At 43.1% G+C, this 20,262-nt stretch overlaps 1 protein-coding gene across 1 annotated transcript in view; it reads right to left on the bottom strand.

The window, feature by feature from the left end:
* Positions 1–20,262, bottom strand: part of PTPRT (protein tyrosine phosphatase receptor type T) — a 934,550-nt gene that overhangs the window by 373,770 nt on the left and 540,518 nt on the right. Inside the window, exon 12 of the mRNA XM_032592759.1 lies at positions 15,344–15,453. Within this exon, the coding sequence (XP_032448650.1) occupies positions 15,344–15,453 (110 nt within the window). The remainder of the gene's footprint in view (positions 1–15,343; positions 15,454–20,262) is intronic.

Here is a 20,262-nt window from a genome sequence, read left to right as displayed (position 1 = left end):
AGGGAAATCCAGACATAGTACAGGCACGGTGCAGGGAAAGCATGTTTCTAAAAAATGAGGCTCCCAGCAAGTGTTCCTAGCATGACAGAAAATCCTGGCCAGAAGATAATTCAGTGCTGTACTTGTCAAACTTTAATGTGCATTGTAATCACTTGGGGTCTTATAACAATGCAGACCCTGACTCCGCAGATCTGGGATGGAGCCTGAGATGACACATTGACCAAGAGCTCCTATATGATGCTGATGACAGAGGCCACACTTTGAGTGGCGAAGCCTTTGGGGCCAACCAAGTGCTCTTCTACAGATTAGCTGATTGAGGCCCTGGGAGGGCATGACTGGTGGTGTACAGAGTAAGTTGGTGGCAGAGCCTAGAGCAACCTAGCTTTGAGTCCTCCAGTTTTGAGTTCTTATGGGGCCCCCAGCATCTTCTGGGAGACTGTCAGAGGCCAGGCACTTTACTTGTTACTCAAGGGCAAAGGGGAGAGGGAGCCAACAATGAGCTGATGAAGGAAGAGTGTTTCTGGCACGTCCTTGGAGAGTGCAAATGGATCTGCCAACATGTGTGATGAGCTCTTCACACATCAGCCTGCTCTGAGGGTATCATGAAAGCTGACATAAATCTCTGGTGGGCTGCCAAAGGCCTGCTTCTCAGACAGAGTGATTGGCATAAAAGCACAAGACTCAAAACACACGCTCACACTGGTGCAATCCATTTGGAGAACAATATGGTAAGACATATCAAGAATTACACAAGTGTTCATTCTATTCAACCCTGTAGTTTCATGTGGGGGAATGTCTAAGACAGAAATACACAGAATAGAGGAGGAAGAAAACCAGCCACGACACTGAATGGTTACTGGGTAGCTATGACGGCAACAAATATCTAATTCTTACAATAGTCCTCATTGTAGGCTTGAATACCGCTTCTTCTATATGCATTAATTTTTTTCTTAAGAACATAACTCAATTTCAGAGAAGTTAATTTGCCCAAAAGTCTTCAATCTAACAGGTTATATTCAAACCAGGATTTGAATCCAGGTCAATCTGATCTGAAGGCCATGTTCTTTCTACCATCACACAACACCATCATGTGAATGAGATTCATCACCATGTTATCAGAAATACAGATGACAGGAGTGGAATGGGTAAGTAAATTAGGGTGTATACACTCAATGAGAAATTATGCAGTCATTAAAAAAGATAAGCTGTTTCTATGATGCTATAAAAGCATCATGATTGTGATAAAATGCTTAATGAAAAATTATGATAGCGAATTTTATGTAATTATATAGTTAGGTAAAAGATGTATGCATATTAAAGATAAAATACAAGGAAAAATAATTGTTGTGCTAGGGGAAGAGATTGTATGTGATATTTTTCTCTCATACCCAAACTTCCTGTCATACTGTTAAAAGAACTGGCTGGGAACGGTAAGATTATGGAATACATGTGTTGGTGAGGACTTCCAAGGGCAGGTTATACACATAATGTCCTTAAGAGAAGTTCCAAATAGTCTTGAAACCACCATGCATGCTCCTGTCTTCCTGTGGCCCTGTGTTTTAGTGAGAATCTTGAAAACACTCCAGATGAGTCACTGAGTGTTGAGTTTCTCCCCTCTGGCATCTTCCTCAGGAAGGAAGTCACAGTACAGGTGCCTTATCCCAAGCAGCAGCGCCATCATTAAAAAGAACTGCTTTCCACAATTGCAGACAGTACATTCACACAGTGGGTGGGAAAGGACAAAGAGGACCATTAAGCATCACAGATGACATGATGCCAACCACCTAGAGCACTATGAGGGAGGGATCCTGAGGCCATGTTAAGGTTCAAGGGAAGAGTGTGGCCTGATTGATTACTGATGTCTGCCATGGGAGGCATGGGGGCACACACATGCCCCATATTCACCCCCATTTGTTAGGAAATAAGCAAACAGAGACTTAAATTTGAAAACAAGAAAGCAAATAGGACTACCCCTTCCAACTTCAGGTTTACAGATTTCCACCCCAACTTGTACATATTGTTCTACTCTCCTCCCTTAGATTCATTCTTACTGAATGAAGAGAGCTATCATTTTGAGCATATTTCTTTTTTTTTTTTTTTTTTTTAATTTTTTTTTTTCAACGTTTATTTATTTTTTTGGGACAGAGAGAGACAGAGCATGAACGGGGGAGGGGCAGAGAGAGAGGGAGACACAGAATCGGAAACAGACTCCAGGCTCTGAGCCATCAGCCCAGAGCCTGACGTGGGGCTCGAACTCCCGGACCGCGAGATCGTGACCTGGCTGAAGTCGGACGCTTAACCGACTGCGCCACCCAGGCGCCCCATGAGCATATTTCTATAATCAATGGAAGGCATGTGAATGGCTCTGCTTGTTATGGACAGATCTACTGAGAAGGAAAAGGAAGCAGAAGTTCAAACTTTGCTAACCCGCTGTTTAAAGAGATCCAGGTCATTTTTAGCATATGCCCCAAATCCTGTCTTACATTCTAGGGAGATCAGTTAACACACCCCACAATAGACTGTAAAATACGGTCTCTGTACTCAGGGGATCAGAAAGCCATTAAATGGGATAGTTAAGTAGATTACATTGAAATTGGAAAAATATTTGACATAGTGAAAACCCAAATTTTGCAGTGTAGTCATAATTGTCCAAAAGATGTAATTGCACAAAGACTGAAAGAAAGAAAGAAAGAAAGAAAGAAAGAAAGAAAGAAAGAAAGAGAAAGCCCATGTGAAATGGTTGGTGTGTGAAGGCATGGGAATGGGGTTACTTTCCTCTGTCTCCCTAACACCATGCAATGTTGTTATGTATATAATGTAACTAACATTAACAAAGAATAAACTCTTTTTAAAAAATCAAGCCATCACAAAGTATTTAAATATTTATTACAGATGCTGTCTTCACTTTGATTCAAGTTTGGAATACAGTTTTTTTTCATTCAACAAATACTTACAGAGTGCCTACTTTATGCCAGGTTAGATCCCTAACCTTGACAAATTTACCTAGTGAAAGTGGAGTTCTACATGTTAAATGTAAACTCACTGGTCACTGGAACCTCATGTAGTCTACTAAAGGTTATTATAGGACTTAGGACATAATCTTACGATTTTGTATGGTCATATTAGGTTATATCTGTGAGTCACCTGATGTCAAGAGATAGTTCTACCACCGTTATACCTTAGCCATCGAAGGGAACCTTTCCAATTTTCACTCATTAAAAAAAAAAAAAAAGTTTTGAGCACCTACTGTTTTCCAAGCACTGCATAAGGCACTGAGTTCTCCAGTGCTGAGTAATATAGATGTGATTTCTGCCTTCGGGGCACTTACAATACAGGAAGACACATTCATAAATAAATATACAACACTTCTGAGTTGTGATGTATGTTTTCAGAACAGGAAAGCAGTGCTAGAGAATAATGGTGAGTGGGTGGAGTCCTACTTTAAGACTGTTAGGGAGGGCCTTTCTGAGGACGTAGCACACGTTGATTCCTATCATGTGAGAACGGGTTAGCCATGGGAAAGGAGGTGGAAGAGCTCTCTGCTGACTGAGAACTCCGTATGCACGGAGCCTGAAGCAGGAGGGAACCTGAAGCATGTCAGAGGACATAAAAGCCAGTGAGATGGGAGAGAGAAAGAAAATGCAAGATGCAAGGTCTTGGAGACCTAAGCTGGTAGTTTAGATTTTATGTGGAACACATTATTCTCTGTAGGTAAAATAATAAAACCTTGGGAGACATTAAAGGAAACTTAAATATGGAGAGATTTAATATTGTAAACATATCAATTACCACCCATGATGTTCTATTGTTCACTGCAATTCTGATCAAAACTATCACAGAGGTTTTCATCAAATTTGGTAAGTGGATTTTAAGATGAAAAAGCCAAGGGCAGGAATAACCAAGATGTTTCTGAAATGAGATGAGGAGGAGACAGGTCTGTCAGAGATCAAGATTAAGTGTGAACTATCATAATTATGATTGTGTGTGGATGAGATGCATGGTGGCCCATGGGACAGAGAGCTCAGGAAAAAATTAATGCATGTAAGAAATTCTGGTCAATGTTAGATACGGCCGGGAGGATCAAGAAGGAGGCAGGGCTATTCTCAAAAGACCTGGGAAAAGTGTTTATCTATACAGAAAAAAATGAACTTTGCACCCCATCTCACACCATACATAAGAATTAACTACAGATAGACCAAAGACTTAAATTCAGAATGCAAAACTAAACCCTGTTTGGTTCCTATTATTAGGAACATAGCGAGGGAATAATCTTTATCACCTTTGTTTGGGGAAGAGCTTCTGAAGGACACAGAATGTGCTAACTAAATATGTAAAGACTGACAAAATTGACTCTATTATATAATTAAGGGCTTCTTTTATCAAAAGATACTTTATAGGAAGTAAAAAACATCAAGTTACATATGTAACTGACAAAATTGCATCAACAACATATAAAGGACTACTACATACCAATAATAAAAAAGATAATCCAGTAAAAAATGGGCCAAAGACATGAATAGGTATCCCATAGAAAAGGAAATACAAACAAATGATAACAAATATACAAAAATATATTCAACTATTTTAATAATTGAGGGAATACAAAGCAATGCAATGAGATGCCATTTTATATCTATTTAACCGGCCAAAATTTATAATCCTGACAATACCAAATACTGGACAGGATCTGGAATATAGGAACCCCTTTACTTCGCTGACATGAGTATAAGTTGGTAAGACTAGTTTGGATATAAACTCAAGAGAAAACCTTGCACATTTGCAATAGGAGATATGCACAAGGCTGCTTATCACCACTGTTGACAAAGGCAACATCCTGGAAGCAATCCCAAATGCCTACCAGAGACTAATGGATAAATGCACTGTAATATCTTCACACACTGCAATATTAGACAGCAGTCCAGATGAAAGTGCTATGGCTGAACCCATCAATAGAGATGACTGTTAGCAACATAATAGGGAGTTAAAATGTTTCCAAAGATTATATAAAACTTATAATCTTTTATTAAAGTTAAGACACCAATAAAATAAAATAATGTGCCTTTATGGAATGCATAGAAGTAGTAAGGCTATATTAAAAGGAATCATGGGGGCGCCTGGGTCGCTCAGACGATTGAGCATCTGACTCTTGACCTCAGCTCAGGTCTTGAACTCGGGGCTGTGAGTCCAAGCCCCGCATTGGGCTCTATGCTGGACGTGGAGCCTATTTACATACATAAAAAAGGAATTATATACAAGATTCAGGATAGCCAGGGGAGTCAGGAGGCTGAAATGAGAGGAGCTCATAAGTAGATATAAGATACTGTCAAAGTTCGGGATGCCCTGGTAGCTGGTAGGTTATTACAAAAATGAAATCACGAATAAGTACAAAAGAGGGTCACATGGAGACCAGTGAGGAAAGTGTTTCATGAAACTACGAGTAAGAAGAATTCAATTTTGGGCACTCAAGTGTTAGGTCAGAGCAGGAAGGATCCTTTGAATCTATCTGGTCCAATTCTCCCAGGTCTTAGATGTAGAAGCCAAGGGCCAGGTAGGGAAAGGTGCTCACTAAAAATACCTTACTCGGCCATGGCAAACTAAAAGTCAATCTTAAATTTCCTAATTGCATGATTCACTATTTGACTTGAAATGAAACAGACATGCTAAAATTATGCATAAAATAAAAAGAAGCCCAAGAAAGCAATGACCATTTTTACGACCTACGTTTTGAAGGGCTCTGAAGGAGACCGTGTATGTATGTCTGCATGTGGGCTTGCTTGCATGCAAGTATGTGTGGGTGCTGTACGTATGCCTGCGTGTATGGAGTCCATAATGATGTAGGCCAAGGCTCTGTCCTTGGGTGTTAGATTTTAAGAAACTACTTTTCTCCTAATGAAGAATGAAGCGAAAGTAGTCAAAGAAAAGGGGTCCTTAGCTCAGAGTGAAGGGAGGAAAGCAGAGGCCCTCTCCTGAGGCCAACGAAAGCATAGTCTTTGCATCACAGATCTGAATTCCAGCCTGCAGAGGTTTCAGAAGGCAGACTCCAATGTCCTGATGATAGATGAGAACTTGCAATCACCCTTCATTTGCGTTCCAAACACAGGGCTGCTCTGACCAAAACAGAAATGAAAGAGCCGGCCAGTTAAAAGCAGCAAGCCCATGATGCGCTGCCCAGTCCAGGTGGAATTGCAACAGGAAGAACAAGGTAAAACACGCGAGATGAAAAGAGAACAGCTTAGGATGTTTAAAGAGACACTTGGCAGCTTAGACACCGCCTCTGGGCACAGCTTACTGAAAGGACCATGGAGCCAAAGAGAGGGTTCCATCTCTAGCTGCGTGGCTGTGTGTGCAGCTGTTCCTCTACAAGGTCCTGTGGGCACACAGTGCGTCAAAACACAGCTTCCCTGCCAGGTAAGGAACACATAAGGAGAGCGTGTGCTGTGCCAAATGCGGGGCTACCCGGTCACTGCCTTCCTTCCACTCTCCTAGGACAACAGTAAGTACTAGAAATTAAGTTTGACCTGCGGATCATTTTTTAACTCAAAATTTTCCTTAAGAGAGGAATTATGGCAGAATGGTGTGAGAAATGGCTGGGAGCCTACTGAAATAAGAGGGAGTTTCTCCCATGACGTTCCTATGGCGTGGATATGAGGTGACCTGGGAGAAAACAGACCGAGCCCTGTGTCTCAGGTGTCTCCCACAGTTAACTCTCCAAAGAGACAGAGCAATTCCGAGAATGCAGCTGAGAATATGGGTAGAGCCTCACAGAGACATGCAGACAAATGCATAAGTATATACGTGAGTACACGTGCCAACGTATAACCACATAAACACACACATACATGCTCCTACGCACATACACCAAGACAAATATACCCCCAGATGCACACTGCGGGAACATTTTCCCCGCAGAAACTTCAGTTTTCTTAGAGCTAAACGGAATGATCAATGTTTATTGTAAAAGCCTTCCTGCTTGCCAGGAGAACATGCTTTGCCGTTCTGTAGGTAACAAGCACTATGCATCTGTTGATTTCCCCACTGTCACGTTACCTGGCTCCATCACAAACACCCAAGTTGTAACAGAAAAAAGAAAGACCCTGAGGCAACTATACAGGCACTCCTGATATTCCACGAGCGGATGACAGGCAGCTCTAATGGTCTCACTTACATAAACGTAACTTACTCACGTCAGAACACAACTTCCTTTCCTTCCAGACTCTGAGCGCCAGAAATCATTCTTTTCAACCCACAGCCATTTCTGTTGAGACACCTGTCGACCTGCCTGTCAGCCCAGCAGACCTGTGTATGGCATCTACCCAGGGACGCCTGCATTATTCAAGTCTCTGGAAGAGAAACACCCTATGGAGGGTGAGTGATGGGCTGAGGGTTAGGAAAGATGGCTCCTAGAATCCCAGGGCCCTGATTTTTAAGATTTAGAAGAAGCCCCATGGGCAAAGCTGAGTTTTGTGTGTGCGCGTGTCTCTTATTAATCTCATAAATAAACAAAGGAATTAATTTCTCCCATATAGGGGAGGGGGAAATATTCATAGGGTAAGGTGTGTGCTTGACTGCGCCATCAGAGTTGCAAGATGCCATTGGTAAGATGCAACGGAATATGGACAGACTGGTACAGCCCACTGTACCTTCAGTTACCCCACAAACTGTTTAGCAACCTTAAGGAAAAAAGGCCAATGCATCTTGAATTTGAGCCTTATCTGGCACCAGCCTGTGCTTGATCGACTTGGCTATAATATAACACCAGATAATGTTGGATTCTGGCAGAGAGGAATGAAGACAGGGGAAGGCCAGAGTCGAGACTGTGTTTATTTAGCTGGTATTTGGCTAGGATACCATCTCAGAGTGAATTTACTGGATTCATTTTATGCAGTGTTTTTCCCCAACCCTGAATGTATGTTAGAATTTCCCAAGGAACTAAAAAAAAAAAATCCACATGGATAAAGAATCCTCCCCAGAGCCTCTGATTTATTTGGACTGCAGTGAGACCCAGACATCCACCCATCCACCATCCATCCATTTATACAGCTACCTACCTATTTATTTATCCATGTTTTTGGGCTCTCAAGGCATGATTCTGATCTTCAGCTAAGCTTGAAAACCACTAAACTTATTAGGCAAAACTTTCACCATTACCCCTTGTTAAGATAAAGCACAAAGCCACACATCTACCCAAGGAGTATTTATTGAACATATACTATGTGCAAATCTCTCTTTTAGGTCCGGAATACACACTGAAAAGCAAAAACAAATATGACCAAAAGCAGATCAAGACCAAAGGCTGTTAGCCTGGAAACAAGGGAAGAGCCATCAACACAGTTCAATTCTGAAGGTCATATGCAGGCAAAATTCCATCTAGCTCAGGAGAGCTCAGTTTTTTGTTCCATTCAGCTCTTCGACTGATTAGATGAGGCCCACAAACACACTATGGAAGGCATCTGCTTTATTCAAATTCCACTGACTTAAGTGTTAACCTTATCCAAAAAACACTCTCATAAAACTATCCAGAATCATGTTTGACCTGATATCTGGGCACCATGGCTTAGCCAAGTTGACACATTAAATAACCATCACAGGGCCCATGCCCTTATGAGCCTCCAAGTCCCATGGGTGATGATAAAGCACAAACAACTTAAGTTCAGATTGTGAAAATGGTATGAAAGAAACAAGCAGGCTCCTGGATAAAGTGGATGGTGGAGGGGAAAAGCCTCTTACAGGTGAATAATAGGAAGGAGATAGTCATGAGAACTATAAAGTGACACATGCTACAGGCAGAAGAAATGACATCCACAAAGCCACATGAGCCACAGAGAACTGGGTGGGTTTGAGAAAATGCTAGAAGGCTAGAGGGGCTGGTACACAGAAAGCAATGGAGACAGGGGCAGGAGATGAAGTTACAGGCAGGCAGGCAGGCAGGCAGGGGCCAGACTATTCAGGGTCCCAAAGTTAAGACGAAGCCAAGGCAAGAAAGGTACGCAGTTGGATTTACCTGTTGAGATGTTCTGTGTGGCAGTGGAATACAGTGGAATAGTGAGAGTGTGGGTAGGGAGGTCCTGAAATGTTCCAGGCATCAGATGAGTGCTCAGAGCAGGGTGTTGGTGGAGATGGGGCCACGTGCCCTAACCTGTGTCTGTTTTGACAGGAGAAGCCATCACACTTTCTAGAGCATCGGATGTGTGGCAGGTGGGGAAGAATGAATGATTCCCACATTTCTGGCTTAAACAATTCAAAAGAAACAAGAGTTTTTTTTTCCCAGTTAGAGCCTGGCTCAAGTTATACCCAATAAACGCCTGCATTATGCAAATTGTGTATCCTAATTAACGTAGCTCCAGCCTGAATTATGCAAATTCTTGCTTTGGGCTGTGTTAGTCACTTCCTCCTATACCACCTCCTGCCCATCAGGACCACATTCCATCACCCTACTGCCTCTCTGTGGACCAGAGCCACTGGACTGTCTGGGGAGAGTGAACCCTAAAAGGTCATTGTGGCCAAGCCAAAGGACAGAAGAAGGTGTGCCGGCACATCCAAACTGAGCCTCCTACGGGCCTCCCCCTCTGAGAGCCCACTCAGGAGCTCATGCAAGCGTCTGGCCCCCTCTCCCCATCCACGTGCACCCACTCCGATTGCCTGAACACTTCCCCAGTCTCAGCCTTCCTGAAATGTGCTCTGATGGAATGTGGATTTCTGGGGCCCGTGCTTTTTGCTCAGATCAAATCCAACCATCTGTATGCTGGAAAAATATTGACGACCCTCTGGCCTATTGTACCATTTAAAGGAGCTCCCGCATGGGAATGCCGCCTTGTTTTATTGGGGCGAAGTCTGTGTTTTATTTAACTCTGAACGCCAGGCGCCTAGAATAGCTTGCAAGATAAACGTCAATCAACTCTAGCATAATCAAGACACCCATTCCTGCCTCATTAGGGTCCTCTCGTTCTCTTTAAGCTTCTCAGATTTATACACTGTAATTAGAAACTTGGTGATTCTGACTGCTCTTACTGGGAAGCTTCACGTGTCTGAATTTTAAATATTTTCACACTTCGTTAACCCAGTTGCTAGTGTAACATCTTCTGGCCCAATTCCCACACTGCAGTTTTTATTTTTGGACAGAGACGAGAACAATTAATAGAATTGAAACACGTATTGATTACTGTTTTTCATGAACTCTGAACAGCTTGTCTCTGAATGATTTTATTGAGGAGCTTTTAAACAACTGGCTGGATTGTTTCCTCCATGACCCCGTTCTGGCTGTAAGTCCCTGTCTGCAGCTGTGATGGTCTGTTGTGGGTGAGCTGTGTTGTTCACGAGAGTTCAGTGACAGTGGGAGAGGCCACATTAACCCTCATGTCCAGGCCCTGGACTTGGGAACCCTGATATCTTGGTCAGACCCAAGCAGGGCTCTGGAAGAGGCTATGGGAATGGCTTGATCTCCACATTCCTGGTGAAAATATTCAGCCCTCAGGTCCCATGTGAGCAGGAATATTACTCAGTTCATTCAGTGGCCATGTTCTTCCTCCCAAGGAGAGCTTCCTGGGTCTAGGCTGTGAACTTGTAAAGTGTCTCTTAGAACAATGGTTCTCATATGTTAACATGGGCACCAATCATCTAGCGATCTTGTTCAAACACTGACTGTGATTTAGTGGGTCTGGGCTGGGGCCCGAGATTCTGCATGTCTGATATTGATCTGCTGGTTTGTAGATGTGAGGCCTTTGACATTACTCAACTCTGGGCACTGTCACTCTGTTAGGAAACTGATCACAGACGCATACTCTGTACATCCCACTACAGTACAAATCCCCAAACATGTGAGGCCATGGTCTAATTCATCCTAATACCTCCTGCCACAGTGAAGGGGAGGCTGGCTTCAGTGGGCTCCAATGACCACTGGGAGCCCCCACTTAGCAGGCAGGGAGACAGGTCATGACTGCTGGAAAAACAGGCTGTGCCATAGCCCTGGAATAGCATTAGGGTAAGGGCTAGACTCCCATTCCTTGGGGGAGGCACAGGGTCTCAAGGTCCATGGCTTCAGGGAGCCCATCAAGACGTGAATTCCCGACTGAAAGAAAGGTGTCAAAGTCCAGGTTGGCAGCAGCAGAGAGGCAGATGTGACAAAGCATTCCGATCTTCCACCTGGCTAGCTGAGTCCTCATTGAAAAATCATAGGTGATGGAAATGTCCTTGCCTCTGGCACATTTTCCAGATGTATCCAAGATGCCTGTGTACCTACAGCCCACTAGTCACGCAAAATCCAGTTGCTTTTGTAAAGAATGTAAATCTGATTCTTTTAGTCCTCTGCTTAAAATCCTCCCAGGGCTTTCTATTTCTCTCAGGATAAAGCACGAACTCTAGGAGCCCTGCACAACCCGACCCTGCCCACACACTTTCCATATGCTCTCATCATCATGATCCCCCTGCTCATGAAGCTTCAGTCACTCTGACCTTCTTCCTATTTGTTAAACATCCCAAAGTCATTCCTACCCCAGGGCCTTTCCACTAGCTATTTTTCCTTCAAGTGTCATCACTGCATTATGTTCAAAGACTCCAGTCATAGGCAGTTTCATATTGGAGAGAAACTCCAAAATGAGGTATAAACCTTTGATTTTGTGGGTTTGACATAGATTTATTTTTCTCTTGATTCTTACCCATTGAAGCCCAGAATAATCTGACACCTTCGTATTATAAGAGGGGACTTAAGCCCAGAGACGGAATGAGACATAATCAAAGCCACTCAGATTTGGGGCGCAGAACTGTCCAAGGATAGACCCAGAGGTTGTGACTCAGACTCATGGGAAAAGAAATTTAATTATTTAAACTTACTTGAACCTGCTACACTGAATAATATTTCCAGTGTTTACATAGCCATAACCCTCCTTTACTGCACCCACTGCTCCTTTTTTGGCTTTTGACTTTGTCAAGTCCAAGGTTGTATACAGGAACATACAGAGAATCCTAGACTTCTCTTCTATTTGTGTTATCCTATTTTCCTTTGTCACAAAATACACTTTTTGAGACCAGAGGAGGGTGAGTTATAATTTATGGGTTCCTCTCTAGAAATTACAACCAGAACCTAATTTTAAAAATCAAATTGGTTTCATCTAATTAAATTTGGAAATTGCCTCATAAACACATACTCTGTTATAAATGTCTTGGAAAGCAAGGTCTCCTGCTTACTATCTGGGATGGGAATGGGTTGAACCCAGCGTGGAAGGGCCTCCCTGTCTCTCTCTGCTCAGGAGGACATACTCGCTCATCAATTGCTGAAATATTCTCAAGAGTAGTGTGGTCTAGAGCAGTGCTTCTCAAACTCTCACGCCCACGTGAATCACCCAGAAAATCTTGTTACCAGGAGACTCTGACCAAGGTGGTCTGCTGGGGCCTGAAAGCTGCATTTCTCACCAGCTCCCAGGTTATGCCAATGCTGCCGGTCCACCAACCACACTGAGTAAGGGGCAAGGCGTCGGCACTTGAACTCAAGACCCACGAATCTGCCATCTCAGCTATGACCTTGGTCTTCACACCTCAACTCTCTGGGTTTCAATTTCTTCATTTTTATGTACTGTGAGAGCTAACATTCATTGATGCTATTTCTAAATGCCAAACACAGCATTGAACATATATGTATGTGTACAAATGAATATAAATGAGAAGCTCCTTGCTGTACCCACGGTTACAATGGCAGAGCTAGAGTTCAGAATGAAGCTGTCTGACCTCAAAAGCCAACATTCTTACCTTCGGAGGTCCCACTAGCCTCTGATGCACATGGTCACAGCCACGTTTATGCTCAAAATACAATGACCTCAGCCCATGAACTCCTTGGCTCCCTTCATCGCATCATCTAAGATATTTAGCATATTCCCAAAAGGTGACCTCCAGAGCTCACGGAAAAGTCAGATAGCTGCAGCCTTCCATCTCTCGCTCTCTGTAATCACAGCACAGGAAGCAGCTGAGAAGCCAACTGAAGGTGTCTCTCCAGAGCTGTGTCCAGGAGAGCCCATCACAGAAATGCCAGCATCCCCGGTGACTGGTCTTTGGAAATCGACAAGGTACAGGACTCACACACAACTGAGAAGGGTGCCCTGTACTGATCTGTGCCCACCATCGAGCCCAGAGCTCCAGAGGTCTCATATGCTGAGACCTCAACTTCATGGAGCTGCTGCTTGAACAGGGTGTATCACTCACAGCTGGGACCGCTCCCTTGCGCTCTCTCCACCCCATCGTCTCTTCTTCTCACACAACAGCATGAGCGGGTTTCCTAGCCCATTCCATGCACACATCAGAGGAGGCAGGATACTTCCCAAGCAAGAAATTGGTCCGTGCAGGGATATGACGTCCCCTGCAACATGGCCCAGCCCAGTGGTTTCCAAGTGCAGCTGGGTAAAAAGACTATAGGGCCTTTTCAGGACAAAGTTGTCCTCAATTCAAGGCAAAAAGAAAAAATAAGGAGACTCATGAGTTATTCATAAAGCTAAATTTATTCAATTTGAAGGACTGCCTTTTATTCTGAAATTATGTCCTTTCTGTATTTTTGAAGTTATGTCTTTTATGAAACGATGTTAATAAAAAATGGTAAAGAACTGGATGTTGGTCCTCCAAGCCTTTTGAAATGTTACTGGCCTGTGAATTCCAAAAATCTTGAACATCTGGCATAGAGAGCCATTTACATAACAGCACCAAGTGAGCGTGTGTGTGTGTGTGTGTGTGTGTGTGTGTGTGTGCACGCGATGGCAGCTTCCACTTCACAAAGAATGGCAGGTAGCTCTGAACTGACGAGGCTTTGTTTCAGCTGAGTTTTTGGTCCCTCTCTCCCCCGCAACGAGGCACTTCTGAACATGTCCTGGGCAAGGTCGATATGGTACCTCCCCGCCCCTAGCAGCTTCCCGCAGGAAGGAAGCTTCTCCCAACCATGTGGGCCCAAAATGGAATATGATACAGCTCTTCTTTTGAGGAAGCTGGGATTTGCTGAGTGAAGGCATTTTCTGAAGGTGTTACACCTTGTACATGATGGATGGTTTTCTCCTTCCTCAGAGAGCTCTGAGGTCCTTCCAGGTCTCTCTAGAGAGCTTCTGTGTCCATTCAATTCATCCTAAATATTTCTCCATCACCAATACTCTTTGATTTCCCTCCCTTACGTGGGGATATTCTTTCACAGCTCACTCTCAATACCTCAATACCTCTCAGTACCTTTCTGCATGAGCTCTCAGGGGCTGCACTGCATTTCAGCCTGGGGATGCTTGTAACCTTTCCCACCTCAAACCCTCTACAGGAACCCTAATGCAGCCATTACCACCCTCATCTTAGAGGGGAGCAGCAGGCCTGGAGAGAGGAAGACCCTGAAAACGGTCATGAGACACCACAGCAGTGCTACTGGGATGCTGGGGGCCATCATGCAATACCACAGAAGGGCTACTGGGATGCTGGGCTCCATCATATGAGACTCTGGCATGTGGGACTTCATCACGCGAGACCCTGGCATGCAGGGCTCCATCACTGCAGCTTTGGCTTCCATATCCTTCCTTCTGCACTGCTGTGGTCTCTACTGCAGCCCGTACCACAGTCTCCCAGCATCTCAGAAGATTCAGGGTGGGAGGATAGTCAACCTTGACCACATCTCAGTACTTGAGTTCAGCTATATCAGCCTTGCTGAAGTTTCACTGTTTTTGTTTTGCAATAGACTTCTGTACAGTTTGTTCTAAGGTTGAAAGTTTTCAGGAAGCCACATTGTGTTGGCTTGATGGGTACCTTACTGTCTGAGGAGGTTCTGCTCCATCTCTGATATGATGTCATATCTCTGATAGGATAAGGCCCTGCTAATGCTGGGAGGGGAGCTTCTGATACCATCACCTGAGTAACAATAAAATATGCTGTGGCCAAAGAGCAACATTAAAAGTTAAGAATCATGCACCCCCAGGGCAGAGAATGACTTCGGGATTTTTTTTCTGGAAGCCCAGAAACTAACAGGTGTAGGATGAGCATCATCTGGGTGTTGTGGTTTTCCACATGAAGTGAACTATAACTACTGTGTGCTAGGCCTGGGTCTTCTGGGCTCTGCTGGGACAGTCTGCCTCCCTGAGTGCCTACTCCTTTCTAAAGAGATAAATAATCACTTCAATGTGTGGTGTGTCCAGTCTTCTGGGTCACTGGGGCTGTCAAGCTGCTCATCTGTATGACCTTGTGTTGTCTTCTCACTGTATTGTCTGAAACCTTTGGGTAAGATGTGTCTTACTCACCTTCATGTCCTCACTGGAGCCCTGCACCCAGTAGAAATTTTCCAACTTCAGGCTGAAGTCAATTGAATGAAGCCAAACCAAGAGGTATAGCAAAGGGGTCTTCTTACCTCATACAGTGTGATGACCCCGTTGGTCTCATTGGGAGGTTTCCACTGGATGTAGATCTTCTCCTCAAAGGGCCCTCCTTGGATAGATTCTAGGGGAACAGCTCCTGGAACTACAGAAGGGAAAAGGAACTTGATGGCACCTACCATCTCATTTCTCCAGACCCACTGAATTAGAACAGCAGTTGGCCAAGCTTTCCTGTAAAGGGTCAGATGACACTTTAGGCTTTGTGGACCTTACAGTACCTGCTGTAATAGCTCAGCTTTGTGCTTGTAGCACAAAACAGCCACAGACAAACCATATACAAATGGGCATGGCTGTGTTCCCATAAAACTTTATTTGAAAGAAAAAGACACTAGGCTGGAGTTGACTCCTGGGCCATGGTTTGCTATTCCCCCTCCCCCAGGTGACCAAATGGCTTTTTATCTGCAGACTAAGCAAGTCTGTGTTTGAATTAAACCTGAGCAGTGTAGGGAGGACATCAAGAGGCCCCAGCCCTGCCATCAGGTAGGATTCTAGAATTAGACTCTTGCCTTAGGATTGGTAACCGAGGAATGCAAAGTGAGCATCACTACCATCTTCCTGGACCTACCAAAGAGTCTCCAACTATTCCTCAGTTTCCGAATTGCTGAACCCAACAGGATCTATGTGTCTTGAAACCACACCAATTAGAAAAGTCTGTTTCACTCCCAGAAGGCAGCTAGTTTGTCTCACTGCTGAGTCTCTGATGCCTGGCACATGGTAGATGCTTAATAATCATTTGTTGGTTGGCCAAGCAGGTGAATCGATGACCAATGCCAGCATTTTGCCCAAATGAGCAAAACCTTTCCTGGGAGGCTTTTGAACCCAGCTCAGTGTTCCTGCCAGCACCTTCCTGCTGGATTCCAGCATCATTACGATGGTCCAGAAGATGCTGAGCCACAAAATAAATGATTCTCCAAACTTCCAGTTATAACCCCCCAGGGAATCATGAATTCATGTAAATCATTACTGGATCTATTTATATTTTGGCATTATAAAAGCAGGTACTTTTACTAAGCACTTACTCTTTGATCAGAATTTTACATACATTATTTCATTTAAGCCACAAAACAGCTCTGCCCAGGATGTATTATCTCCGTTGTGCTGATAAGGGAACTGAGGCTAAGAGAATTAAATAACTTGCTCAAGGTCATCCGGCTCTTAAGTTGTAAAGAGGGAACTGAACACCTGTCTATGAGCTTCAAAGCATATACTCTTAATCATCATGGTACGCCTCTCTCGATATAGCCTTGGCCATATGTTGCAATCAGTTCCCTATTGTTAAATTAAAATATATTTAGTTTTTCTCATTACGGACACGATACACAGAATTTGTTGAATATTAAGAATATACAAAAAGGGTAAAAAAAAGAAGGAACAAAATCACTCATAATCCCCATATCTGGAGATATTTTTCCCGTATTTTTATGCCTATGCAAATACATATGTTATTTTTAAAAATTAAACTCCTACCATGCATATTGTGCTATGACCTTCTTTTATCACTAAACAAATCACGGGTTTAAAAATCCTTAAATGTTCTCTGGGGCTATGCATTTTAATGCCCCATTAGAGTCACATTATTGGGTATTAAACTTGGTCTGAGGGGTACAGGGGTGACTCAGTCAGTTCAGCATCCAACTCTGTATTTCAGCTCAGGTCATGATCCCAGGGTCATAGGATCGAGCTCTGAGTCAGGCTCCAAGTTGGACGTGGAATGTGTTTAAGATTCTCTCTCCCTCTCCCTTTGCCCCTTTACCACATGTGCATGCACACACATGTAGGTGTGTGAGTGCTTTGTCAAAAACAAAAAAAGTTGGTTTGAATTTTTTATAGGTAACACTGCAATGAAAATTCTTATAAATAAGTATTTTCATGAAACTCTGCAGATCTCCCTAAGATACATTCTTAGAAATTAATCTATTGGGCCAAAGTGGTTGAACTATTTCATTTTTAAGGCTTTTGACACATATTGCCAGATTGCATTCCACAGAGTTTGTACCATTCTGGGTTCCCCCAAAAGAAGAACACGACTATTCCCAATCCATGCCAACACTATTTAAAAAATTAAGTGTATGTGTGTGTATCCTTTTTAGAAAACTGGAGAATGTAGGTTTTTTTTTTTTTTCAGTTTAATTGGCCATTTGCATTGACTCTTTTATGAACACGCTCTTTATAACCTGCTCTCATTTTCCTCTATGGCTCTTCATTTTTGTCCATCATTGTCTTATGGGTTTGTAATTACAATCTGTTTTTAAGGATATAAGCTTCTTTTTGCATGAGTTACAAATATTTTTGTCAGTTTTTCATTTGCTTCTTGAATCTTTTAGGTAAGTAGAAGCTTCTAAATCATCAGATCTCTGATTGCTTTCCCTATCTATTCATCCTTGCCACAAACATCAGGACTTTGAGGTAAGGGCACAAAGTACTGGGAGAATTACAAGCAGAGAAATCTAGTCTAGCAAGTCAGGATATGAAGAGGAAAATAAAAGTTGGTGGATTAGAAGTTCCTAGGACAAAAGTGGGGGGGGGTTAGCTGTTGGGAGTGTGGTGGGTTGGCTCTGTGAGGGCCACAGTGGAAGGAGCAAGGCCCTCCTGGGGAGAAAGGATGGTAATGTGGTATAGAAAAGAAGCTGATGGTGCAGGAGATTTGCAGCTGCTGAGCAAATGTGATTTGGTTGATGGTTAAGGGTGAAACATGGAAGCAATGTGTCAAGGATAGACCCCAGCTTGTCTGTTTTAGACACCCGGAGTGGGTCACAGTGCTGTTCACAGAAAGAGAGTCTTACAGGAGGGCTAGTTTAGGAAAGGGAGCTGGTGAGTTTTGCGATGTTTCATTTGAGGTGTGTGCAGAGCACCCAAATGGCAACGTTGAGTAGCAGCTGGATATACAAGATTAAGCAACTGTGTATAAGGGAACCAACAAAACAGGTCCAGGACTAAGCCAAGAGGAAAACTACCATGTTAACAATCAGGAGGAAACAAAGAAACTGAGAAACTAGGAGGCTACGTTCAGAGAGGCAAGAGGCAAACCAGGAAGGTGGGCTGTCAGGGGAGCAGCCAAAGGGGGATCCAGAAGGGTCAGGTTCACAGTGACAGAGATGACTGAGTAGTCAAGGAAACTACAAACTTAAATTTGCCCACTGAACTTAGTGTCTTCAAGGTTACCTGTGACCTAAGCAAGAGTAATCTAGAGGGGAATGCTGGCCTCACAGCCCTCCTGCCATGGGTAGAGGAGAGCGCAGAAGGTGAGAGACCCTGCCCAGACAAGCCAGTGATTTTGGCCTCCAGAGGACTGATGCAGCAAGAGCGGGGATGGGAAAAGGAGCACAGCAGCGCCCCCTTCCAAAGGCTGGAGAGGTTTTGGCAGGATCACAGGCAACCGGGAAAAATCCAAAATTGAAGTAAGCGGTGGGGTCCAGTCCTGAAAGGCAGCAATGGGGGTGGGTGGAGAGGAAGCACCTTTCCCCTCGTGAGAGAAGACAAGATGGGAAAATGTGCAGCTGCTTTGGAATGGAGAGCTGAGGTGTCCTCATGGCTCCATTTTCTTGAGAAGTGAGGATGAAACCATCTACCAACAGTCAGGGATTGGGAGAAGATTTAGGAGCTGCAAAGTGAGCTGAACGGAGAAATGGAGATGCTACTCTTAGCAAGGGTCTATCCAGGGGAGGTTAAGACTGTGAGTATCAAGCAGCTGGCATTCAGGTATTTCCAGTTTAGAGCAAATTCCCGTTCTCACCCCGGATCAGAACAAGAGTCATGTGTATTGTCTTCTGCTTGATTTCTTCCCATTTTCTTTTTGAACCTAATTTGTTGATCCGTCTGGAATGTATTTTATATATTGCACGAAATAGAAATCTCACTGTAGTTCTGTACGGTTTTCTTAGAACAATTAGTTGACCAGTCAGAACTTTCCCCAGTGATTTAAAATATCACTTTCCTAGCATGTTCAATTATTTTATATCCTGGCACATGCTGAGCGGCTCCCCACTCTATTTCCGAGTCACAGCCTCTTATTCTGACAATATCTCTCTGTTGTGTTCATGTAACATGTTTTAATAGTTGACAGAACAAGTCCCTTTCTTTTACTATTCTTCTTTTGCGAGGTTTTCTGGGCTTTCACTACCCTGTTGTTTTTCCAGAACACTAGAAAAAGTTTAAAAAACTTCAAAAATGTTCCATCAGAATTTTTATTCCAGTTGTATTCTTCACTTCTCTGAGGGACAAATGACACCTCTTTATAATGAGCCCTCCCATCAGTAATGCTGTACAAATCGTCATTTATTAATGCTTCTTTTTATGTCCCTTAGTCAGAAATATGATTTTAAAATTCCTTACACATTACATTTCTAGGACTTCATTGCTTTTCGTCATATTATTTTTGACTCTATTAAAAAGTATCTCTTATGAAATCTATCACAGACAAAAGTACAGGTAATGAATGAATGGTTTATAAAATAATTACGAAATGAACACACATGTACCAACTATCCCCTCTAAGAAACAAAACATCACTGCATCACTGAAGTACCCTGTGTTTTCCATACTGCTGACTTCTCTCTCCCCATCAAAACAAAAACAAAACAAAAAATATCCAAACAAACAAACAAACAAAAAACACCCAGTCAGGTACTAGCCAGGTTTTATGCTAATCATTCTATTTTTATTTGGAGTTATAAATATATGCATCTATCCCAAGATATCATTTTGCTTCCTCCGGCTTCATGACATACATATGAAAGTAAGTCTTTGTATTAAATGATTTGCATTTGTCACTCAATATTGTTTTGATATTCATATCAGTTGATACAGGTAGTTGTATTTCATTCATCTTATGAATATAGTCTTATTTATTTTGTCATTCTGTAGATGGTGAGATGTCCTGTAGATGGATGATAGG

Source organism: Lynx canadensis, chromosome A3, assembly GCF_007474595.2.
Source record: "Lynx canadensis isolate LIC74 chromosome A3, mLynCan4.pri.v2, whole genome shotgun sequence".
Taxonomy (NCBI): Eukaryota; Metazoa; Chordata; class Mammalia; order Carnivora; family Felidae; genus Lynx; species Lynx canadensis.
Note: the sequence above shows the minus strand (reverse complement) of the source record. Positions and strands in the feature narration are given on the sequence as shown.